The sequence below is a fragment of the Cervus elaphus genome, chromosome 5 (genome assembly GCF_910594005.1).
Source record: "Cervus elaphus chromosome 5, mCerEla1.1, whole genome shotgun sequence".
Taxonomy (NCBI): Eukaryota; Metazoa; Chordata; class Mammalia; order Artiodactyla; family Cervidae; genus Cervus; species Cervus elaphus.
Window position 1 is genome coordinate 83,648,476 of NC_057819.1, and position 26,151 is coordinate 83,674,626.

Sequence of the window (26,151 nt, forward strand, 5' to 3'; positions counted from 1 at the left end):
AAATTCGGACTAGCCTGGAGTGCTGTTTGTTTTACCTGAGGTCCTCACTCCGGTTTTCCGACCTTCCTTTGTTCTGTTTTCACAAGCTTTTCCCTTCTTTGTCTTTAAAGTAAAGTCGCTCAGTGGTGTCTGACTCTTTGTGACCCCATGGACTGTAGCCTACCAGGCTCCTCTGTCCATGGGATTTTCCAGGTGAGAGTACTGGGGTGGGTTGCCATTTCCTTCTCCAGGGGATCTTCCTGACCCAGGGATCGAACCTGGGTCTCCAGCATTGCAGACAGATGCTTTACCATCTGAGCCACCAGGGAAGCCTTTAGCCACCGCCATTTTGGACTCCTTTTTCCTATTCTAACTACCTAACATTATCATCATTGTAACTGGCATATATTGAGTGCCTATGAAAGATGAGACAATATTAGTATTTTATGTACCTTATTTTATTTAATCCTGAGTACCCTTTGTGTTATCTCTGTTTTACAAATTAAAGAAACTGATATACAGAGAGATGTAAAAACTTGCCAAAGCTTAAAATAGATACTGGGAAGTTTGGATTTGAATCCAGTTGTTAGATTCCAAAACCTGTTTTCTTTCTGCTAAGGTATTTACTGTATATCTGTTTCATTGTTTTATGTTATAATTGAAGTCTTATGTTCATCTGGTTTCCCTACCAGACTAAGACCTGCTGGAGGATAAGAATCTTGTGTTATTCACATTTGTGTCTTCAGTGGCCATTACTGACCCCAGAACTTTTATACTGAGTGTTGAATGAAAAGCACTGATGTAACCTATGTGGTAGGCATGAGGCCTGTGCTATGAAGTACTTTTCTCTCACATAGACAGTTGCTAAGTTTACTGCTTCATATACCTCCCCGTTTGGTGTATTGCCATTTATGTTTATATGCACGCTAGCATGCCCAAATACACACTCCTTCATTGTCATCAATCCTGTGGATGTGAGAATTTTTGTTCTCCTTTTGTAGATCCAAAGAAGCAAGATCTAGAAAAAAATGAGTTACTTAAAATCACGCAACTAGTTAGTAGCAAATCTGGTGTGCAAATCCAGATTTTAGACTCACAGTCCTATGCTTCAGGCTCTCCATCTGTGCTGAGGAAAATCTATGCTTTATTTCCTGATATGTTAATTTGTTTATTGAAAAATGAAGGCAACAAAAAAAGGTGTCCAGAAATGGATTGTGTCTAAAAGAAGAAACCTTCTGTTGGGGTAATGAATGTAGGCTTTTTCTTCAGCCTCTATAGTCTTACATTTGTTTTCCTTTATGAAGCCTAAAGTATAGTTGGAATTTTAGTCAAGGGATAAAATAGTTCTAACTAACAAACTATAGGAAGATTGAACCCATGACTACGTCATATTCTCATCAGCTGAGTCTAAATCTAGCAGGACTCAGGGCACACGCAGAGGACGCAGCGCTGAGACTTTGAAGTGATGCACATTTTGAGTAGCAAGGTTTGCTTTACTGGCACCTGAAAGAGTGATACAGGCACAGGTGATCTGGTGTTTTTGTGTCAAATGATTACATCAGCACAGTTTATATGTTGTAAGATAGAGATTTTAAGTAAAAAATTTACATCTGTACTCGTAATATGAAGTGTGATATAACGAGTACACTTAAATATTTACTCACTCTCGGCTGCCTGAGGTCTCAGTTGGGGCCCACAGGCTCAGTAGTTAGGCAGGGCGCGTGGGACCTCAGTCCCTGACCAGGGACCGGAACCATGTCCCCTGCATTGGAAGGCGGATTCTTAACCACCGCACCACCAGGCAAGTCCCTAAAGAGTACATTCAACTTATCTTAAACATTTAAAATTTTCACCTTCTATGCCTGTACTTTTTTTTTCTTTCAGTAGAATTACTTGCTAAATATAATTAATCTTGGATCTGTTGTCAACATTTTTAACATGTTTGATAATGTAATCCTTTTTTTTTTTTTAAGTAATGCCAAAAGACTGAAAGATTGGTAAAATTTGAGTAGATAGTGTGTACGGTATTAATGAATTAGAAAGACTTTAGACATAAGTTACCTGTTTGAAGGTGCTAGTATTTTATAACCTTCTGTGGACCAATCGCCTGCAAATTTTAATCTGGAAAAGCATTGGGATAGCTGTTTGAAAAAGGATTGCAACAACATGTCTTTCATATTTTTAATACTTCTATTAGACTTTATACAGATTATTAAATCTTGATTATAACAGAAAAAGTTAAGGTGTCAGCACATTGAGATAGCAGGTGGGGATTCAGTGTCATTCAGCCACAGAAACAAAGCAGGAATATGTAACATACCACTGGATTTTATTTTGTTTTCTTAGCTCCTCAAGAGTTTCTGATCTATGAAATGGCAGAGAATGGAAAAAATTGTGACCAGAGACGTGTAGCAATGAACAAGGAACAATATAATGGAAACTTCACAGGTAAAGGATGGTGGTTTGAAGGGAGAAGATCTATGGGTTTAAACGATATCCTTTTCATTGGAATAAAATAGAAATATATTATATCTAATATGCATTATCTTTTGTTAATAAAATAATATGTAAAATACATAAAATTCTTATAAGTCTTGTAAAAGATTATCTTTTGTTTCATCTTCATAGTAAATTAAATTGTGGCTGTATAAGGGCCTATAAGGTGATTTTTCACAGTGATAGCAGAAGCAGCTTGGTCATAGTCACATCAGCAGTGTTCTAGATACAAAATTATTGCTTTTTAATCTTACGATGTGGTAATATTTATTTGACTTTGTTTGCCATTCAGTTGTATCATGCTATTTTGTAACCTTAGAAATAGATTAAAATTTATTTATTCTGCTAATTGTAGTTTTTATAATTATCCAAAAAGTCAGAATGTGATTATTGTGGATTTCTTTTCAAATTTTAGTTTGAGACAAGTAAATTTGTATTTTAATTGAATTAGGTATTTGTGGTAAATTTCAGTATATATGACTCTTATTTATACATTTACTCTAAAAATTACAGTTATCATTTCTATAGATGATTTAAGAACTTTCCTTTATGTGTTTAAAAGAAAGTGAAAGGTTTTCCTTTTCTGTTAATTGTAATGATTTTCTTTTTAACTTGATCATGACATCTCAAACACATTGCAAATAATATCAGTATTTCAGCAGAGTAATAATTATATCATAGAAATCTTCTACTGGAAGGACTGCAAGCTTTCTGAAGTAGTAGTTCCCATCTGTTCATTTTGATCACTAAGTTGCTTTGCAGAATGTGTTTGCAGCACTTAACTGACTTTTGGGTTACTTTGGTTGTCAATACATTTTGTGTCATTTCACCAGGAGTCTCAGGATTCAGAGATAGTCATTGCATGTGCCATAGTCTCGTCCCATTCGGAGCTTTTACATGTCATTTTTTCATTCCTTTCAGCAAGCACATACATTTGTATATTCTACTATTGCCTACACCTTTGGAGTTTAAAATTAATGTGAGAATGACACAGTACTGTTCTGTTCCATGGTGTGCATTTGTTTGGGATTTTTAACTCACTATTTTCTAGAGATTGTACATGAAGAACTTACTCTTTTTTATTATTTGTTTGTTTGGGGCTGCACTAGGACTTCGTTGCTGCGTTCGGGCTTGCTCGTCATGGCGGTTCACAGGCTCCTTATTGCTGTGGCTTCTCTTGTTGTGGAGCACAGGCTCAGTAGTTGGGGCCCACGTGCTTCATTGCTCCGCAGCATGTGGGGTCTTCCCAGACCAGGGCTTGAACCGGAGTCCCCTGCTTTGGCAGGTGGATTCTTATTCACTGAACCACCAGGGAAGTCCCAAGAGCTTATTCTTTATTATGGCTGTCTAGTGTTCTATTGTTCAGGTATAACATATTTTAATCACTCCTCCGTCTTATTAAAGCAGATAACACTGCACTGAGTAAACTTGTACAAAAGTCATTTCTCCTTACACCTAATCATTCTCCTAAGTAGAATTATTGAGTGACAGTTCAGTTCAGTTCAGTCGCTCAGTCGTGTCTGACTCCTTGCGATCCCATGGACTGCAGCACGCCAGGCCTCCCTGTCCATCACCAACTCCTAGAGTTTACCCAAACTCATCTCCATTGAGTCAGTGATGCCATCCAACCATCTCGTCCTCGGTCATCCCCTTCTCCTCCCATCTTCAATCTTTCCCAGCATCAGGGCCTTTTCCAATGAGTCAGCTGTTCGCATCAGGTGGCCAAAGTATCGGAGTTTCAGCTTTAACATCAGTCCTTCCAGTGAAGACTCAGGACTGATCTCCTTTGGGATGGACTGGTTGGATCTCCTTGCAGTCCAAGGGACTCTCAAGAGTCTTCTCTAACACCACAGTTCAAAAGCATCAGTTCTTCAGCACTCAGCTTTCTTTATGGTCCAACTCTCACATCCATACATGACTTCTGGAAAAAGCATAGCCTTGACTAGACAGACCTTTGTTGACAAAGTAATGTCTAGGTTGGTCATAACTTTGCTTCCAAGTAGCAACCATCTTTTAATTTTATGGCTGCAATCACCATCTGCAGTGATTTTGGAGCCCCCAAAAATAAAGTCTGCCACCGTTTCTACTGTTTCCCCATCTATTTGCCATGAAGTGATGGAACCAGATGCCGTGATCTTATTTTTCTGAATGTTGAGTTTTAAGCCAACTCTTTTACTCTCCTCTTTCAGTTTCATCAAGAGGCTCTTTAGTTCTTCTTCACTTTCTGCCATAAGGGAGGTGTCATCTGCATACCTGAGGTTATTGATATTTCTCCCGGCACTCTTGATTCCAGCTTGTGCTTCTAGCCCAGCGTTTCTCATGATGTACTCTGCATACAAGTTAAATAAGTAGGGTGACAATATATAGCCTTGACGTACTCCTTTTCCTATTTGGAACCAGTCTGTTGTTCCATGTCCAGTTCTTACTGTTGCTTCTTGACCTGCATACAGATTTCTCAAGAGACAGGTCAGATGGTCTGGTATTCCCATCTCTTTCAGAATTTTCCACAGTTTGTTGTGATCCACACAGTTAAAGGCTTTGGTGTAGTCAATAAAGCAGAAATAGATGTTTTCCTGGAATTCTCTTACTTTTTCTATGATCCAACAGATGTTGGCAATTTGATCTCTGGTTCCTCTGCCTTTTCTAAAACCAGCTTGAACATCTGGAAGTTTATGATTCATGTATTGTTGAAGCCTAGCTTGGAGAATTTTGAGCATTACTTTGCTAGCATGTGAGATGAGTGCAATTGTGCAGTAGTTTGAGCATCCTTTGGCATTGCCTTTCTTAGGGATTGGAATGAAAACTGACCTTTTCCAGTCCTGTGGCCACTGCTGAGTTTTCCAAATTTGCTGGCATATTGAGTGCAGCACTTTCACAGCATCATTTTTTAGGATTTGAAATAGCTCAACTGGAGAGTATGTGCATTTATAATTTTGAGAGATGATGCCAAGAGATTTACTACTATTTACAATAATAAGTAACCTTAATTGCACATATATATACATGTGTTAACTCATTTAATCTTTAACAAGACCCTAAAAAGTAAGTTCTATTTTTATCTTTATTTTAGAGAAGAGAAAACTGAGGCACAGAAAGGTTAACTCGCTTTGACCAGTAGGTGGCAGAGCCAGGGTTTGATGTCCCTTCACAAAGTTTTTTTAGAGCAGAACCTGCTGGTCTTCCCTGATAGCTCAGATGGTAAAGAATCTGCCTGCAATGCAGGAGACCTGGGTTCAGTCCCTGAGTTGGGAAGATCCCCTTTCTTGCCTGGAGCATTCTGTGGACATAAGAGCTTAGCAGGCTATATGGTCCATGGGATCGCAGGGTTGGATGTGACTGACCAACACTACTAGTTGGCCTTCACATTTTGAGCTCTAAATCACTTTGCTCTATGATATGATGCCAAACTGCCCTTCATAGAAAGTGGACTAATTCAGTATTCCAGTAATGTATGGGCTTCCCAGGTGGCTCAGGTGGTAAAGTGTCTGCCTGCAATGTTGGAGACCCGGGTTCAATCCCTGGGTCAGGAAAATCCCCTGGAGAAGGAAATGGCAACCCACTCTAGTCCTGTTGCCTAGAAAATTCTATGGACGGAGGAGCCTGGGAGGCTACAGTCCATAGGGTCGCAATGAGTTGGACATGACTGAGCGACTTCACTTTCACTTTCAGTAATGTATAAGAGAAACTTGTGTCCTGACTCTAAAATAATTCCAAAAATAATGGTAAGAGAAGAACAGCAGGACATAGCCTAGACTTGGCACAGTATGAATCAGGTTGTTTGCTTTTGAGGTTTCTATGCAGTCGTTCAAACGTGGGATGGGAAGATAGGTGAGTTTTGAGAGTGACTGGGAAAAGTAGCATCCTGTTTTAACTTCTGCACTAATGTTTTCAGACCCCTCTTCAGTGAATGAAAAGAAGAGGAGGGATAGAGAAGAAAGACAGAATATTGTCCTGTGGAGGCAGCCACTCATTACCTTGCAGTATTTTTCTCTGGAAACCCTAGTAATCTTGAAGGAATGGACCTCAAAGTAAGGAGTCTTCCATTAACTTTTATATAAACTGTTATTTACTAATTCTGGAAGTCTTCAGCAATCTCCTGTTCCTGCCACCTGCTCTATCAAAATGGATTAATTAAATTTAGAATGTTATAGGAACATATTTATTTTCCTCTTTATATGTAGTTTGAAGAAAAATAGATTAGGGAACCTTACTGCTATTTGTTCACTGGATTATTAGAGTTGACCATTGTCTCCTATTGAATCCTTTATGCAAAGGAGAACCCTAACAACGAAAAGTTTTTTTTTCTGGCTTTACCTTCAGGAGCAATCAGGCCTGTGTATGTTAGATACACTGATTCTTTAGCAGGTCAAGGTTCAGGATACGTGGCACTACTGATAGTTTGATCCAATGAAAAGGACTCTGCCATGGAGATTGTGTTCTATCTTTAAATTTAGTACTTGTAAGCCCTGTTTCTGATATCATAAAGAGCAAGTTGAACTTTTAATTGCCTTAATCATTTTCTGGTTTACCTTTCCAAGATATCTGTAATAATACTTACATTTTTATTGTAATTCCGGTTTATAAAGTATTTTGTAACACTTTTTAGTTCATTTGATCCTTCTAGCAATTCTGTGAAGAAGGTAAAATAAGTATATGATCATTATGATTTTAAAAACAAGGAACAGAATCAGATTAGTTGAGTGTCTTACTCTAAGTGCAATACTTCAGAGACTCTGATCCACGTCCTCTGACTAAAGGCTAATGCCCTATCCAGTACATACTCTTTCAAGTTCGTTTCTAGTTGGAGGATAATAGCTTTACAGTGCTGTGTTGGTTTCTGCCATACAACAGCATGAATCAGCTAGAGGTATACATATATCCTCTTTGTCCCGTCCCACTTAGAGGTTGGAGTATATAAAAGTAATTTGGGGGTATGGGGAGGGCTGCAGTGGGGTTTGCAGTAAGAAATTAGATTCTGTACCCATGTTATCTTGTTTATTCTCTTCTGTCCATCAAGAGACTGTAGTCTTTAAGAACAAAAGAGCTCAGTCCACCAAGAACCACTTCTAAACCTGAGCTAAAAAACTTCATTAAGTGAGAAATGTCTTGAGAGTGATGAATCCTAAAAATGAGACTGTGATGTATCTCATTTTTTTGTTTTGCTTTTAAGATTATGGCATCGTCAAAGCATTGTGGTGTCTTTTTTACTGCTGCTTGCTGTGCTTACAGCTATGTATTATGTTGAAGGAGCACATCAACAGGTAAGGGGTCCAGCACTATGCTTGTTCCCTCCCTGATCCCAGGCGGTTTCAGAATGGAACTGTTTGGGTTTTGTTGTGGGTTTTGTTGATTTTTAAAAAAATTTATATCATAAGTGGTATCTTAATGTTTTATTTTTAAGGCCAAATATTTAAAATATTCTTGTGGTAGTTCATGGCTGCTTAGTATTTATATTTGGTATATATCATTACTTTTTACCTTTAAGGATTTAAAGGTAACTTTCCAGGCAATGTTTAGTCAAGGCAGCATGAATTCTTTAATCACTACCAAAGTCTTCATATTTTCTATACTGTGACCTATCAAAGCTCATATATCATCCTAGATTGAAAGTTCGGTTTTATATGTATAAAGTGGGGGGAAGTTCGCTTGCCTGTTGTCTGTAAGTCCAGCATAAATGAAGGGAAAATAGGACATTTTGTTAATAACTTTTGTTAAATAGCAAAATATTCATGTATTCTGGTAGGAAATAGTTCTAAAATGGTACCATTTCACATGTTAGAGCAGCTTACCTCTATGTTCATCAAAATGCCGATGGTGATTATCTTTGGTAGGGTGGAGATTATGGGTGATAGTTGTTTTTTACTTTATGTATTTCTACTTGTCTGTAATAAACATATATTACTTATATAATATTACTTATAAATATTACTTATAAAATTAGGAAACAATAAATGGCATTAAAAGGAGTGGGGTGAAGCTGTTTGCTTCCAATCAGAGAAGTTTTTATACATATAAGTGCAGGTTTTAAATATATTTTAAAGAAATCTGTGTGTGCTATTAAGAGTTTCCAGGGAACCGGCTTGATGGATTTACTGTCCAATATGAGCATCTAAACTCTGGAAATCTTCCAAGTCTGTATCCCAGTGGGCTGCAGTTTGCTTTTACTTGTAAAGCATCTTGGTCTTAAATATATAAAAATAATTTTATGTACATTTTTTTACTAGGATCAACAAGAATAAGTTCTGGTTCCAAATATTATATAAATAACCACCCGTCTCTTACCACTGTATATTATCATGCTTTTTTAAACAAAATTTGTGAAACTTTTAAGTGTCTTTAAAATTTTTATTCTCATAGTTATCAGCAATTTGCATATTTCCTACAAATGTCATTGTAATAGTAGGACTTTTAAAATGTAGAAATGAGCTTTATTCCAATCATATGATTTTTTTTTTTTCGGTCATCTCTGCTACCACATGTTAGAGGAATTAAGTCTCTTTAAGGAGCCTTGAATCTTAATACTTTCTTCCTATTGGGAACTTAGTTTTTTGTTTTTTTTTTAGTTGTAGTTGATAAATACATTTCTGCTTAAGAATTCTGATTTTGTTTTTTATCACCTTATCGCTTTTGTTTTTCAGTATGTGCAACGTATAGAGAAACAGTTTCTTTTGTATGCCTACTGGATAGGCTTAGGAATTTTGTCTTCTGTTGGGCTTGGAACAGGGCTGCACACCTTTCTGCTTTATCTGGTAAGATTATCTTTTAATAATCAACATTGAAAGAGATTATGTTTTAATTTGTGCTTACACTACAGAAGTTAAAATTCTAAGGTTTTTATTTGAATATCTTTGTGTTTTATATTTCTTTGAGCCCCTTTTTGGGGGGTAGTGGGCAAGAATACCAGAGTGGGTTGCCATTCCCTTCTCCAGGAGATCTTCCTGACCCACGGATCGAACCCAGGTCTCCTGCACTGTAGGCAGACGCTTTACCGTCTGAGCCCCAATCAGTGCTTTAGGTTTGATTCGGAACTCTGTTTTGGTTTTCCTTTTGAGTTGAGAATTTAAAAAGAGAAGGGGGGCGGAAAGCCTTAGGCAAATGAGATTGTTTACTTATATTAATTCAGCCAGGAAACGTTTTTTCTGTTGAGATTTCGGAATACTGTTTCTCTTGCTTGTGCAGTTGCATTGTAATAGTTGAAGTTATTTAGTTGTAGGAAATTCCATGTAAGGGTTAGAATTGACTTGGACAGTAACTTTCTGTGTTAATAGCAAATGAGAAATGGTGTCTTCCCTCACATTCTCAGATAACCGTGTACACAACTGGGTAGTTATTTTGGTATTCTTATTGAATGCAATTAATGAAGTATTATGTGTGTAGAACTGATGCTTTCTTAAACTCTTTTAAATTAAAATATAAAATGTACCCTTCCTAAAAAATATATATATATTTTTACTTAGTTGAAATTAGAGAAATGAAAGAGAGGTTTTTGCTTTGGACACTGGCAAATATAATGAAATAATGGCAGAGCTAAGACTAGGGGGTGACAAGCGTAACATCGAGGGCACAGAATTTATATAGTTACTTTTAGGGTCATAGAAATGTGGGGCTCATGAGTGAAGGCCTCATTAAATTTGTGCCCTGGATGTCTCTCTTGTTTCACTCTCTTCCTGTCTCTGAATAATGTATTGAAAACAATTTCATATTTGAAAACAGCTTGCTCTTGATGGAGAAGACAGTTGAAAAGTTGTCGTAGCAGTACTGATTGCTAAATAGAGTTCAGCAGTGCAAACACTTCCAATCTCTATGCTTCAATGAATTCATTTCTGAAGCAAGTATGATAAATATTAGGAAATGAGTATTCAGAAGGCTGCTTAACTAATGGTCTGAAGCCTAAGAATTAATCTATAATATATAAGTTCTGTGAGTTTATGGGAATTTTAAAACATGGAATTTTAGAATTCTGTTCATGACTGCTTGTCGATTTTAACCCAGATAGAAACATAAATCCTAGATAAGTGATCATATCAGTGTTTCTTTAATTATTCTAGAAATATAATGCTATACTAGAGGTTGAGGCAGAGGAGGAAAGAAGAAAATACCAGTTACCTTTCTATTCTTTTCTAGACCTGTCCTCTTAGATTCCTTGGGAAGAACAGATTAAGGAACTCATTAGTTGCATTTGATTAATTCGGAAGTATTTATAAAGCAACCCAGCTAGCAGATTCTACTGAATCTTAAAAGGGATTCTAACGAAGCTTATAAATCCCATAATAAGTAAGAGTAAGAAAAATTTGAAACTTAGAGGTTTCACGTTTTCTGTTTCTTTTCATATCCTTGAGAAACTTTTATAAAATGGCATTTATAAACTGTCTTGTTGTGAAAACATTATTGTTTTAGTTCCATTGATTCATGTAACCAGTAAAGGATTTAAAACATACAAATAAGCATTTATTACAACATGTATTTGAGTGAAAAGTCAAATCTTTGTTTCTGTAAACTGAGTAGTTATTTCTGCCCTTGATCACAGTGCAGGGTTAAGGGAATGTAGTTAAATTTTTTCCACAAGTTTAGAAGGAATTCTGCAAAAACTATCTGAAGGGAAGTATCACTCTCTCATTACTCTTAGTGCCATGTATATTATTTCTAGTTAAGCAAATGTGGAGATAAAGTCAAGGAACATCTGGAACTGTGTTGCATTATACATAAAAACCATATAAAAACATTGTGGCATTATCATTGCTGATAATAAACTGGCATCCAGATGGATCAGACCATGTTTTTCAGCATTAGATTAATTTGACTTTTGTTATTTGTCAGTAGCATTTAGAGTTACTTTTAAGTGCCCTAAAAGCAAAATAACCAGATCTGCATTTTTGTTGTTCAGTCGCTCAGTCACATCTGACTCTTTGCGATTCCATGAACGGCAGCACACCAGGCTTCCCTTTCTTCATTATCACCCAGAGTTTGCTCAGACTCATGTCCATTAAGTTAGTGATGTCATGCAACTATCTCATCCTCTGTTGCCCCCTTCTCCTCCTGCTCTCAATCTTTCACAGCATCAGGGTCTTTTCCAATGAGAAAGCTCTTCACGTCATGTGGCTGAAGTATTGAAACTTCAGCTTTAGTATTAGTCATTCCAGTGAATAATCAGGGTTTATTTCCCTTAGAATTGACTGGTTGAATCTCCTTGCAGTCCAAGGGACTCTGAAGAGTCTTCTCCAACACCACAGTCCAAAAGCATCAATTCTTCAGTGCTCAACCTTCTTTATGGTCCAACTCACATCCATACTTGACTACTGGAAAAACCATAGCTTTGACTATATGGAGCTTTGTTGGCAAAGTGATGTCTCTGCTTTTTAATACACTGCCTAGGTTTGTCATAGCTTTTCTTCCAAGGAGCCAGCGTCTTTTAATTTCATGGCTGCAGTCACTGTCCACAGTGATTTTGGAGCCCAAGGAAAGAAAGTCTGTCACTGTTTCCATTGTTTCCCCATCTGTTTGCCATGAAGTGATGGGACTGGATGCCATGCTCTTCATTTTTTTTAATGCTGAGTTTTAAGCCAGAGTTTTCACTCTCCTCTTTCACTTTCACCAAGGGCTCTTTAAGTTCCTCTTCGCTTTCTGCTATTAGGGTGGGGTCGTCTGCGTATATGAGGTTGTTGATATTTCTTCCAGCAATCTTGATTCCAGCTTGTGCTTCACCCCGCCTGGAATTTCTTATGATGTACTCTGCATAGAAGTAAAATTAAGCAGGATGACAATATACAGCCTTGTCCCAGTTTTGAACCAGTCCATTGCTCCGTGTACAGTTCTGTTACTTCTTGACCTGCATACAGGTTTCTCAAGAGGCAGGTAAGGTGGGCTGGTATTCCCATCTCTAAGAATTTTCCACAGTTTGTTATGATCCACACATTTAAGGCTTTGGCTGTGATCCACACAGTCAAAGGCTTTTGCGTAGTCAATGAAGCAGAAGTAGATGTTTTTCTGGAATTCCCTTGCTTTTTCTATGATCCAACAGATGTTGGCAATTGGATCTCTGGCCTCTCTGCCTTTCCTAAATCCAGCTTGTACATCTGGAAGTTCTTGGTTCATGTACTGTTGAAGCCTAGCTTGAAAAATTTTGAGCATTACCTTGCTAGCATGTGAAAATAGCAATTATGTGGTAGTCTGAACATTCTTTGGCATTGCCTTTCTTTGGGATTGGAATGAAAACTGACCTTTTCCATTTCTGTGGCCACTGTTGAGTTTTCCAAATTTGCTGTCATATTGAGTGCAACACTTCAACAGGATTATCTTTTAGGGTTTTGACTGACTCAGCTGGAATTCCATCATTTCCACTAGCTTTGTTCATAGTAAAGCTTCCTAAGTTCCACTTCACTTCACACTCCAGGATATCTGGTGTGACCACACCTTCATGATTAATCTTGATCATTAAAACTGTTTTTGTACAGTTGAGGAACCAATATTGATGCATTACTAACTAAAGCCAATTGTTTATATTAGAGTTCACTCTGTGTTTTATATAGTTTTATAGGTTTTGGCAAGACCTTAATGTTATACATTCTCCATTACAGTATCACAGAATAGCTTCACTCTCCTAAAAATACCCTGTGCTATACCTGTTTATTCCTACCCTTCTCATTCTCCCTACTCACAGACCCTAAGAAAACACTAATCTTTTACTCTTTCTGTAAGTTTTGATTTTGTTCGTATAGTTGGGATTACACAGTATGAGTCTTTTTCTGCTTGACTTCTTTCACTTAGCAATATGGGTGAAAAGTTCCTCCATTGTCTTCATGACTTGATACCTCAGTTCTTTATTTTTTTGGGGGCCATGCCCCACTTCATGTGGGATCTTAATTCCCCAACCAAGGATCAAACCCACACCCACTGCATTGGAAGCACAAAGTCCCCTGGATCACTGGGAAGTGCCAATATCTCATTTTTTTTTTAATTCCCAAATAATATTCCATTTCCTGGGTGTACCACCACAATTTGTTTATCCATTCATGTATTGAAGATCATCATGGTTATTTCCAGGTTATAACCATTATGAATAAAGCTGCTATAAATATTCATGTGCAGAGTTTTGGATATATATATATATATATATATAAGAATTCAGCTCATTTGGGTAAATGACTAGGGACATGATCTATAGATCATGTATATTAATTGGTGATACATAGGAAAGTAATCAACTTTTGTATATTAACCTTATATTGTGCAACCTTAGTAGTTTCAGGACTTTGTTGATTCTTTAGGGTTTTCTATGTAAAATAATCTTGTCATCTGCAAATAGTTTTGTTTTTTCCTTCTCAGTCTGTGTACCCTTTCATTTTTCCCCCTTGTCTTTAATTGCATCAGCTCCGTCTGATGTTGAATTGGAGTGGTGGCAGGGAAATCCCCTTGTTCCCAACCTTAGCGAGGAAGCCTCTAGTCTCTCACCATGAAGCTACATATCATGTTAGCTACAGGTTTTTGTTGGTGTTCTTTATCAAGTTGATGAAACTCACTTCTGTTCCTAGTTTGTTGTGAGTTGTGTGTGTGTGTCTGAGAGTTTTTTTTGTTTGTTTTTTTTTATCATGAATCAGGGAGGATTTGGTCAGGAGAACACTTTTTTAGATAGTAGTGATCAAAAATGGATGAAAGGTCAATATAGCAAATTCAGAATGAGAAATCTTAAAGAGCAATATATTAATGTTAAAAATATAAAGAGGTACCCAGAATATGCCATTTCAGTTTGACCAGATTATCTTTAGTTCTTAAATTTGTTAGTTCTTAAACATAGAATTCCTTCCAGAATTCCTTAGGTTTAATAGGGAAAATGAAGAAAAACAAGTATTTGGAAAAAATAATTTTCTGAGAAGTCAAACAAAAGGAAGATAAAAGATGTCACTGGTTTTTGTTTATTTTTAATTACCTGATTGGGATGAAAGTCAGATTCCAAGAAGTTAACTACAGCTGTTTCTACTACTACTACCAAAAATGGCAAACATTGTCATCATTATTGTCATCAGAGTAATACTAACTGAAGTCAATTCTGTTGTTTTTTATCCATATTTGGTATTCATTTTTGTGAGGAGATGTTGCATCCTCATCCTGTTGAACTCCAGCCAGGTGGTTTGCTTTCATCAATGAAATGTGAGCATAACTGATAGATCTTGCTTCCTGATGGAAGTTTCAAGGTTTGTCATGGTGTGTTTCACCTGGAGCCCAAGTCTCTGACTACGGTGAGCAGATTCACTTTGCTAGCCTCTGATGGATATGTAGAGTAAGGAAGATAGAAACTTAGTTGTCTTAAGCTACTGAGAGTTGGGGGCTATTTGTTATTTTAACCTGTCCTGACCAATAGACTAACATTTATTGAATGTTTACCACATGCTAGACTCTGTGCTCAGCTCTTTACCTGAATTATTTCATGTAGTCCTTCTAAGGGCCAAGGTAGTCAATAAACAATAGTGTAGCAAATGTGTAGTAAGAAAATGTCATCAGTAAGTACAGACTATGCATTTGTGAACTTTGGCAGTTATGGAGAAAAATAGCCAGGAAACTAGAGGCAAAGCAGTATCAGATAAAAGTTTAAGAATCTGAACTCTTATTATTTAAAAAGTGATTCAAAATAATCTATGATTAGATTTTTAATGTTTTCATGGTGGTAATGGTTGACACAGTTTTTTCCTTATAGATCATCATTCCTTTTGTTTTATATTTGTGAAATGTGATTGTATCTGGAAAGTCCTAATTACATCTTTGATTTATGAGCCTTCACATAATCCTCACTTAAGGAGATGTGATGTTAACGTTTTCATGCCATATATTTTTATGCTGATGGAATAGGCACCCTTTCCATGTGCCCTTCAGTCAAGAGAACAATTGACTATAATAGGAGAGAAGTTTGGTCAGAAATATGACCCTTCTTTTGACAACAGTTACAGCAAGGGACTTCCCTGGCAGTCTAATGGTTAAGGCGCTGTCCTCCCAGTGCTGGGGGTATGGGTTCAGTCCCTGGTTAGGGACCTAAGATCCCACATGCTTCTTAGCCAAAAAGGAAAACATAAAACAGAAGCAATATGGTAACAAATTCAGTAGAGATTTTTAAAACTGTCCACATGAAAAACTTAAAGAAGATAATAATTTATAGTAAAATAGGTGAAAAAGAAACTGAGTTTAACAGAGAAAAAATTTAGTTCATTCTTGATCATGGTTCTCTTTACTGGAAATTATGATTTTAAAGTGAAATAGGAAAGTTCTTCCTGCATACACAAAATTTCTCAATTAGGTTCTTCCCAGTATGGAAGTTACCTCTTTTGGAAGTAATCATTTAGTTAATTATAACTCACTGTTTAACTCAATGATGATCTAAAAATGTTACTTTATTTCCTAAAATATTATTTACCTACATATCTGCCTTTAAAATGGAAAATTTTTCTTGATTTTTAAGTTTATCATTCAGCAATTTCATTTATAGTTTTTAGTTACAATTGAAAGTTATAACTTAATTCAGATGTTCTAGAAATTCTCATCATTTCTTTTTTTTTTCATCTTTTTTTTTTCATCATTTCTTTAAGCATTAGAAGTAAGACTAGTTGCTTGATTAAATGTTAAAATTAATGAAAATCAACCAGGAAAAATGACTTGTTTGGCCTACTGTCAAATTTTGTAAATTGATTTGGGAGCAGTAGAAATCTTGAGGTTTGCTGAGAACAGGTATGTAACCACAGAGGAAAAGTTAGATATTGTTTATGCAGAGGGCTTCCCTGGTGGCTCAGCGGGTAAAGAATCTGTCTGCATTGTTTATGCAGAAATAGTGATTGTTAAACAGAGAGGAAGAGATTGAAGGGAAAAATGAATAGGTTCCTTCTCAAGGCTCATGGGAAGTTGGTTGGGCCTCTAGGTTAGTTGAGGGGCTTCCCAGGTGGCACTCATTAAAGAATCCACCTCCCTGTGCAGGAGAGGTAAGAGACATGGGTTTGATTCCTGGGTTGGGTAGATCCCCTGGAGGAAGGCGTGGAAACCTACTCCAGTAACCTTGCCTGGAAAATCCTCGGGACAGTGGAGCCTGGCGGGTTGCAGAGAGTCGGGCACAGCTGAAACAACTTAGCGTGGCACAGCTTGGCTGGGTTAGTTGGTTCGTTCCATTAATTCTAAGAGTCAACAAATGGGTTTCAGGAGGTCTTTTAATTTCCTGAACACTGTACTTGCTATATATCTTCATAACTGTGCATCTTTCTGGGAGAAAGGACCTATAGTGTTAGATTCTCCAGACTGTAACCCATGCAAGGTTAAGAACCACTCTTCTAGGACTTTTTTTCTATCTATGGCTATATTAGTTTGCCACTAGGTGGCATTGCTAATACAACCAATATACTATTCTGTATTTGCAGGTTCTAGGTAAATATGAAACCCTCAAATAGATTAGAGGCATATTCTATTTTTTTCTGTATTTATGGCTGCATAGTACCAGTTAATGCATGTGAATGAAAATGGTTTTTTTTAATAATTTTACACATTCATTAATTAGTTAAGCAGTTATTAGACTTTCTTTTCATTGTCATATATGTTTACATGTAGAACATACTCCTGTGGCATGCCCAGTTTCAGGTACAATGCCTTAATTCTTTTTCTTTATTATTTAAAAATATGCAAGTCATGGAGGTTGATTTTGTTACAGGACTAACATATTCCTATCATGGGAGGTAGGTAATAGGGCATAATCAGAGCTGGGTTTCAATGCATGGTCCAATATTACTAACTCTGTGATATTTGGCAAATATCTTAACTTTTTAAGCCTCAGTTTATTCAGCTGTAAATGGGAATGATAATAATAGTACCTATCTCATAAGGCTATTTGGAGGAGTAAATGAAATAAGACATGTATACTTTTCAGTTCAGTGGCTAGTATATATAAGGTGCCCAGTGAATGTTAAGTGACTATCATCATTATTATTATTATTATTATCATTAGTCGTACTCTGTTTTTATTTTTAAAACACTCCTTTTCAGACATTGTTTGGAACCGGTCAAATATATGCCCTGATAAACCTGCAGGCTTGGCTTTGGGGCCCTGAAAGGCCATAGTTTAAATGTAAGGATGAATATCATACAAATCAGCCCATACAGAGGCTGAAGCTCAGGTGTAAATTTTAAGTCTAGAGGAAAATAAAGTCATCCTAGGCGTCACATTATATTAAAAAAATAATAAGTCAGACACTCAATCCAAAGTAATCAGATATCGAGGAAACAATATAATTTAGTCAAAACAAGAAATAATAGAAATAGATCCACAGGGTATCTGTTTAATAAGGTTAGTAGGCGTGTACCTTAATCCAAAATCAGTGTGTTTCAAAGAAGTAAAATACAAGTTAGAATATTTTACCAGAGGTTGAAAACTTTAAAGGAGAGCAAGTGGAAATTTTGAATTAAAAGAATAGTATCTAAAATTAAGAACTCAGTTGATGGACTTCAACAGACCACAGCTAAGACAGGATTAATTGATCAGAGAAAAGTATCTAGATCAAAAAAGGAGAGATGGAGGAAAAATACCTACTGTCTTCACAGGAACTTTAGTAAGACTGATTTGTCATAGCTTTTGTTGAAAAAAGTCAGCTGACAGTGGGATATCTTTAGATGGCTTAAAGAAAATAACTGCCAACAGATGATACTCAAAAGTGACCTGTGAACAGTATTAAATAAAGATATTTTCAGAAAAACAGAAACAGTTTGCCACTAGCAAACATGCTGTAAAGGAAATAGTAAAAAGTGTTCTTTGAATAAATGGAAGGAAAGTAATTCTACATTGAAGCACAGAGATTGAGGAACGAATAAAGATTAAGAAAAGGATGTGTGTATGTATATATATATATATATATATAAAAGTAGGTGCTCATGCTCAGTCACAAAGGCGTGTCCAACTCTTTGCAATCCCGTGGACTGTAGCTTGCCAGGCCTTTCTCTCCATGGGATTTCCCAGACAAGAATACTGGAGTAGGTTGCCGTTTCCTTCTCCAGGGGATCTTCCTGACCCAGTGATTGAACCCACTACCTGTGCCTGAAATAATTTATTAAGATGCTTGCTTTACGCACTTTTTTCATCTGCTCTTTTGTTTTAGAATTTTATAGTCATTTTGCATAAGTACACCTGTAGTAGCTGACTGTTTCATGAACTTGATGTCTATTTCATGAGCTGATTTTGCCTGGCAAGTAGCGCAAGTTTACTGATTTCATTGATTTACTTTTTAATAAGTAATGTGTGTGTGTGTGTGTGTGTGTGTGCGCGCGCATGTGTGCACGCGCACAGCTCAGACACTCGGTCGTGCCTGACTCTTTGCGAGCCCATGGGCTGTAGCTCACCAGGCTCCTTTGTCTACGGCATTTTCCAGGCAAGAATACTGGAGTGGGTTGCCATTTCCTGCTCCAGGGTATCTTCCTGACTCAGGAACTGAACCTGCATATCTTGAGTCTGCTTCATAGGCAGGTGGATTCTTTACAACTAGCACCACCTGGGAAGCCCCTTTTATAAGTAGATCAGAAGTCAGAAGAGCTTCTGTGGCGAGTAGATTTTTCTAAGATCACGTCTTCTAAGCCCTCTTCTCTTACATACTAATTTCCAGAAATCCGTTAACAAATTTATTTTAGTCTTAGCATGTATGTAGCAGGTTTCCTTTCAGGTGATTCAGAACTTGAGTGCTTATTTACTAGTGGAAATAATGCCCAGAGTAAAAACAGCTTAATAAAGAGAACGTGACTACTGTTAACTTCTTTGATGTATCTCTGTGTTTGAATGTGTCAGAATTTTCACCTTAGTAATGATTTGACCCAAGGGACGACGACAGCCCAGGGGCAGCACTTTTGCTGTAAAGGGGCCAAATAGTAAATGTTTTAGGCTTTGCAGGCCATGCAAAATCCCTTTTGTAACTCCTCTGATCTGTCATGGTAATAGGAAAGCATCCAGGGACAGTATGTAGGAATGAATGTGACTGTTTTCCAGTCAGTCTTTATTCAAAAAAACAAATAGCAGACTGGGTTTAATCCACAGGCTGTAGTTTGCTAACCCTGGCTCTAATTCATGGGATGACTGTAGTACACCAGAAGAAGCATGTTGAACTTGGGAGCGTTAGTGAACTAACCACTCTCTAAGGATTTTTACATGACGTGTTATGCTTTTGATTTCTCCACTTGCCAAAAAAGGATTTCTTCTCTCTTCCAGGTCATAACAGTAGACTTAACATGATGTTTTGGAAGAGAATATAGTTGTGCAAGTGCTTGAGTGGTCTGGAAGACCATCAAGGGGTTAAAAAAAAAAAACAACTTTTCATGAAGAGAAAAGTAAAAGAATTTCTTCCAGTTGAGCTGCCTGATGACAACAAAATTTAGTTCTAATCTCATGTTTGAAATCATTGATGTGTGCAGAACCAGTCTGTTGTAAAAATACAACCTTTACAACACTGCAATCATTTTGAGAAATAAATAATTTTTGAATTACATTTAGATTGTTACAAATAATTGGGAGAAGCGATAAGGTAATTTCAGTAGCCACATTAGAATTATTTCCCATTACTAGAATATATGATTCGTCATTTTGTAAACAACCAGGTTAAAAGCAGGAACATTGGAACTTGATAATGAGAAGTATATCTCAGACATGCTCCTTATATGCATGTACATTATTGTTCCTAAAGTTGTAAGACAAGGTGATTTAACAACTGCCAGGTGGCTCAGTGGTAAAGAATCCGCCTGCCAATGTAGGAGACCCAGGTTCAATCCCTGGGTTGGGAAGATTCCCTGGAGTAGGAAACAGTAACCTACTTCAGTATTCTTGCCTGGGAACTGCTGTGGACAGAGGAGTCTGGCAGGCTACAGTCCATAGAGTCACAAAAGAGTTGGACAGGAGATAGTGACAAACAGCAACAACAAACTGCGTATGCAGTTCATGATTATAAAGTCTGTTCTGTTTAACAATAACAAAGAGAGTGAGTCCTTCAGCAAGAATCTACAAATAATGTGTACACAGACAGTTTGGACACTAGGTGGAGCAGTTTCCTGGAGAAAGGTTTACCAAGCCCTATGTTCCTTTCAAAACAACTCCACCTCTTAGACAAAGAACTCTGAGAACAAAAACTATCAACTATCACCTTAAAATTTTTAAAGACTCTCAAATATTGAGCTGTAAATAGAAGGCTGAATGTATTGTACAAAATGCCTTTTCTCTTTGGCATCTATTTTAACCATTGAATTCCCTCACCTTTGGGAATCAAAATGGGAGGGATTTTCACATTAGAACTGTCTTATTTAGATGGCAGTTGGTACATAGAAAAGTTTGAAAGCTATTTAGTTACATTGTAAAGTAGATCAGATTTTATAAAAAGATATACCATCAGGTCATTATCATCTGAATGGTATTTATGAGTCAGTTGTGTTGAAAGACCATTTTAGATTAAGAATATCAGTTTTAGATAAAGATTGGTAAAAATCAGTGAATGTCAAGAGTGTTTTAAGTACCATGAGAAACCATGGCCATAAAACTGTAAGTTTAGAATGTGGTTATCAGATAAGATAATAAGATAAATGAATAAAGAATTCTACTTAAAAACATAAAGACCATTTTAATAAGAAAAATTGGGGCTCTTTGTTATGTAGTAAATACAAGGAAAGTAAGTAGTGAGATATTTGCCCCTGTATAAAATTCAAGTCTGATTTTGCCTTAAAGTTTAGTGTTATTTCATCACTAATGTGTGGTAAAAATTGTACATTTTAAAAAACCCAAGATCTTGATTACTATCAAGTGTTTATAGAACATCTCTGTCTGTAGCACCCTGTTTTCTTTTCTTTTCTTTTTTTTTCTTTTTAAGTCGCTCAGTCGTGTCCGACTCTTTGCGACCCCATGGACTGTAGCCTGCCAGGCTCCTCCCTCCATGGGATTCTCCAGGCAAGAGTACTGGAGTGGATTGCCATTTCCTTCTCCAGGGAGCACCCTGTTTTCTTTAGTGAATAAGTACTTCATAGTTTGTATATAGTACTTTATCATACTCTTTTATATGTATACATATAAAGCCTTTCTGATACTTTTTGACTCTTGGCTATTTATTGCCTAAAGAAAATGTTATTTGAAAAAGTGCGTGGATATGGGTTGAAGTGAAATAGTGAAGCAGTTTCAATAAGAGAACTATTGTAGTAATCGTTTAATGCCATGAGCTGGAATAATTCTTTTAAAAATTGTTAGCCAACCTCTTCACATTTTTTCCTGCTTGACTTCTGATGATTGCTCCATGGCTTACCTATCTATCCCTCTGTAAGACAAAAAAGGGAAGAAATTGCCAAAAGGAAGGTTCTAGTGTGACCTAATATTGCTCTGTATAGGTATAATGACTCTGGCTATAAGTATGCAGTGACTCAGGGCTCTTGCGGGAAGACCATCAGGCCCTTCTTAGAAAAGATCTGTTTGCCCTTTTTTTGATGAGGGCATGATCAGCTCTTCTCCTCGTCTTTCCCCAAGGAATGACTCATGTATTAACTCTTAAGAGTATCACCACATCAAAAGTAGAAACCCGGATCTCCAGGACAGGGCTGGGTTTTCACCAAACCCAGAAGGATATGCACAGACTGACTGACTTCCTGCCCTGAAGTCACTATCTATTAATGTGCGCTTAAATGAAAGCTAGTAAGATTCAGTTAACCTGAAATCTGTTCTTTTGGGTATGTATTTTAGACAATTTATAAGCTTTTTAAAAGTTCTCTTTATAAATACATTGTCCATTCCTCCTGAATATTAAATCAACTTTATGGTCAAAATTGTTTAGGTTTAGAGAAGAAAAGTGAAACATACCTTTACTTATGGATTGATTTAATATAATAAAAATGACTTTCAAGACAGGTCCTTATAACCTAGAGCCTGAACTATAGAGTTTACACATTTTCATTTTGGTTATTTTATACTTATCATAACACTTTTACTACATAACCTCATTACATTACTCTGTTACTTAGGTTGAACAGGCATTATTATTATTAATCAGGCTTTTCATCAAATGAGGAATATGAGATAGAAGTCTGAGTACATCTAGTTAAGTTACTAACAGATTTTTGGAAAACTAAAATCCACATTAACTAATGGCCAGATTACTGCTTCCTTACATACTGTAGCACCTTCTATAGGGAGAGAATAGGGGCTTAATTTATAAACTCTTCTTCATAGAGAAAAGCCCCACAAACACTAGTTAAACCTCTCAGTGTCCATTTGGAGTCAACAGTTTTATGCTCTAGCCTTCTAGAGTTATTTGTTGTCCACCATAACCTTAGGTAAAGTTGTTTTCTGACTACAATGAGAAAAGCAATGATTAAAAGAATTTGAAGAGTAGAATTCCTGTTTGTAAAAGCATTTCTAAACTCCCCTGAAAGTTGGACTTAAAGAAAACAAAGGTTTTGCAAGTCATACAGACAACCATTTGTCATCTCTTTTCATTTATCACCCAGATATTCCTAATGAATCACATTCCAGACTAACCACTGACTCCTTTTGTTCCCCTGTGAAGGAGAGTGGCAAACAAATGTTTTCCCAGTGAATCAGCACAGAATTCTTGATTTTATTACCTTTGCCCTAAACTTTCCAGACAAAACTAATTGGAAATTTTGCCTTTGGGATCACACTTGACTTCTGTGTATGGATGATGGATTAGGCTATGAATTGACATTACAGATGTTATACAAACAACTCCAGTCTTTAGGAATGTTTTATCAGTTCTGAGGGAGCTGCCTGGAGTGGAAGAATGTCTGTCTGTCTGCTCATCTTCCTTAAAAAAACTCATACATACACATACTACACTCTTCTTTGGCGGGGACAGCCCCCCAGCTGCGCAGCATGTGGGAACTTAGTTCTTCAACCAGGGATCAAATCCAGACCTCCTACATTGGAATCTCTGAGTCTTAACTACTGGCCCTCCAGGGAAGTCCCCGTACTACGCTATTATTGTGATATCATATTTGTCATCTTGGTTGATAAAAAAGCTTGGCTAAATTAGGCTTACAATTAACTAATACGATCATTTTAGGTTTTCACTTTTTCAAAAATGTCTCTGGAAAAAAGGGCTCCCAAAGGAACCAAACAGAGTTAAAAATCCAGCAAACACTTTTCTTTAAATGGAGCAACAATACATAGACTAGTTTTTGTCATTTACTAATTTGTGTCTGTGGCACCAGGATTGCTCTCTCAGGACTTATATAGGTACTGCTTTATCAGGGCACTGCTTTGAACTCCTCACTACCAGCTTAGGATATTTTTTGTGTGTTATAATTTCAGGAATGCTCATTTTACCTCTAGGATAATTTTTTTTTAATTCTAAATTTCTATTAATTTGATAGAGCTAATAGTATATTTACTATTCCTGAAAGAATGTAAATTATAGAAGTGTAACTTGTAAAATTTATCTTAAAAGAATGTTTTAAGTTAAAATACTTTTCCTGCAAATACCTGTATCTGCTCTTGTTAGAAATACTGTCTCCTCCCCAACCCCCCACCCACCCCCAAGCTAACTGTGGTCTTACTCTCACCCAGACATCCTCTAGCCTGGCCAAGCACTACATCTTTTTATCCTGGACAGAGCAAAATTATTCCACTATCAAAACTTTGGAAAATATAGTGTAATCAGCTCATGAGACTAAGATATATGAGGCTTTGAACTGAAGCAAAACCAGATGTTCAATATGTCACAAAGAACTGAACCGTCTTGTTGAGCTGACTTCACTTAGAATGACTATGTTGAAGTAACCACCCACCCCAAAAAAGGACCCTAAGAACCTGTCACTCTGATGAGAGTGTAACTTTTCCTCCCAATCATAAAAGTTGACCTTCGGATCATTAAAGGGAACCTCCATTGGCAGTAATTAGGAACTCTCAGAGGCAGTTAGTGAATGTTACTAGTGACCTGGTTGCTAGCTAGGAAATTTATAGAGCTTCCTGTGCTGGGGAATAACAGCCTGTGCTGTATATAGCTGTTTAACTTCCTTTGATTACCACTACATAGATTTAAGGACACTGTCCTTAAATAGAAAAATTAACTTTTGAGGACTATCATTTGCTACTTTTCCTTAAGGAGTGCTGCTTGTATTACCTTGTCTCATGGTACATTCTTTTAAATGTGCTGAGACTCACTTTGTACCACAGTGTATGATCTCTCTTGGTGACTCTTTCATGTATACTTGAAAAGAATATGTATTTGGCTATTTTGGGGTATAGTGTTCCATGTTGTTCAAGTTTTCTGTGTTCGTTCTGGTTTTCAGTTTGTTTATTCTATCAACTAAAAAGAAGGGTGTTGAAAATTCAACTCTAATTGTAGCTATGTCTTTATTTCTCATTTTAGTTCTGTTAGTTTTTGCTTTATATATTTTGACATGCTGTTACTAGGTGCATACACATTTAGGATTTTCTGTCTTCCTGAGAATTAGGCTTTTTATCATTATGAAATGTCCTTATTCATCTCTAGTAAAATAATGTACCCTCTCCTGAGATCTGCTTAGTCTCTTATAAATGTAGAATACTCCCATCTTTTGTATGATTATTTTTACACAGTTTATCTTTTTGCATTGCTTTACTTTTGGATCTGGATATTTTAAATGGGCTTTTTGTAGAGAGCATATACTGAGGTCTTGCTTTTTAATTCAGACTGACACTCTCTGCGTTTTCATTTGTATATTTGGCACATTTGCAATTAATCTAGTTGTCAGTATGGTTAAGTCTACCTTTAAACTGCTGGTCCCCACCTGTTTTTTATTCTTTTCTTACCTTCTTTTGAAATAAGTATTATTTTTAGGATATATAATATAACCACATTATAATATTATACTCCCTTTTCTCCCTCCCATACTTTTTACTGTAGTTGTCTTATATTTGCTGTGTTGTATATGCTGCAGTCCATAGGGTTGCAAAGAGTTGGAGATGACTGAGCAACTGAACTGTCTTATATTTTACTTCTGCATGTGTCTTACGTGTGTGCTTGTGTGCGTGGTCATGTCTGACTCTGTGTGACCCTGTGGACCGTAGCCCACCAGGCTCCTCTCTCCATGGGGTTTTCCAGGCAAGAATACTGGAGTGAGTTGCCATTTCCTCCTCCAGGGGATCTTCCCCACCCAGGGATAGAACTCATGTCTCCTCATCTCTTGCCTTGGCAGGCAGATTCTTTACGGCTCAGCCACCAGGAAAGTCCGATACACATCATGGTTTTTGCTTTAAACAACTAGTTATTTTTTTTAAGAGATTTTAAAATGAGGAAAAATGGTGTTCTCTCTTTCCAATGCTTTTCACTCCTTTGTGTACATTAAAGTTTACATCTGCTATTACTTTTCTTCTGAGAACTTCCTTTAACATTTATTGTAGTGCAGATCTCCTGGAACAAATTCTTTTGGCTTTTGTCTATCTGAAAATGTTATTAATTCACCTTTATTTTTGAAATATATTTTCCCTTAGTTCTAGATTCACAGATTTCTTTTTCCCTTTCAGCACTTTAGAGAAGTAATTCTATTGGTTTTTGGTTTGTTTCTGATGAGAAGCCCTATCTGTATTTCCCTGTAGATGACTCAGTCATACCTTGGAAATATAGTGGGTTTGGTTCCAGAGCACAAGCAAATATGGTGATAAAGCAAGACACAAATTTTTTGGTTTCTCAGTGCATCTAAAAGTTATGT

General features: G+C 36.8%; 1 protein-coding gene across 5 annotated transcripts in view; it reads left to right on the plus strand.

Moving 5' to 3' along the window:
* Positions 1-26,151, plus strand: part of VMP1 (vacuole membrane protein 1) — a 121,921-nt gene that overhangs the window by 13,500 nt on the left and 82,270 nt on the right. For all 5 annotated transcript variants that reach the window (XM_043902863.1, XM_043902861.1, XM_043902860.1 and 2 more), the window contains 4 exons: positions 2,326-2,427; positions 6,368-6,503; positions 7,646-7,736; positions 9,114-9,224. In XM_043902863.1, the coding sequence (XP_043758798.1) occupies positions 2,352-2,427; positions 6,368-6,503; positions 7,646-7,736; positions 9,114-9,224 (414 nt within the window). In that variant the 5' untranslated portion in view covers positions 2,326-2,351. The remainder of the gene's footprint in view (positions 1-2,325; positions 2,428-6,367; positions 6,504-7,645; positions 7,737-9,113; positions 9,225-26,151) is intronic.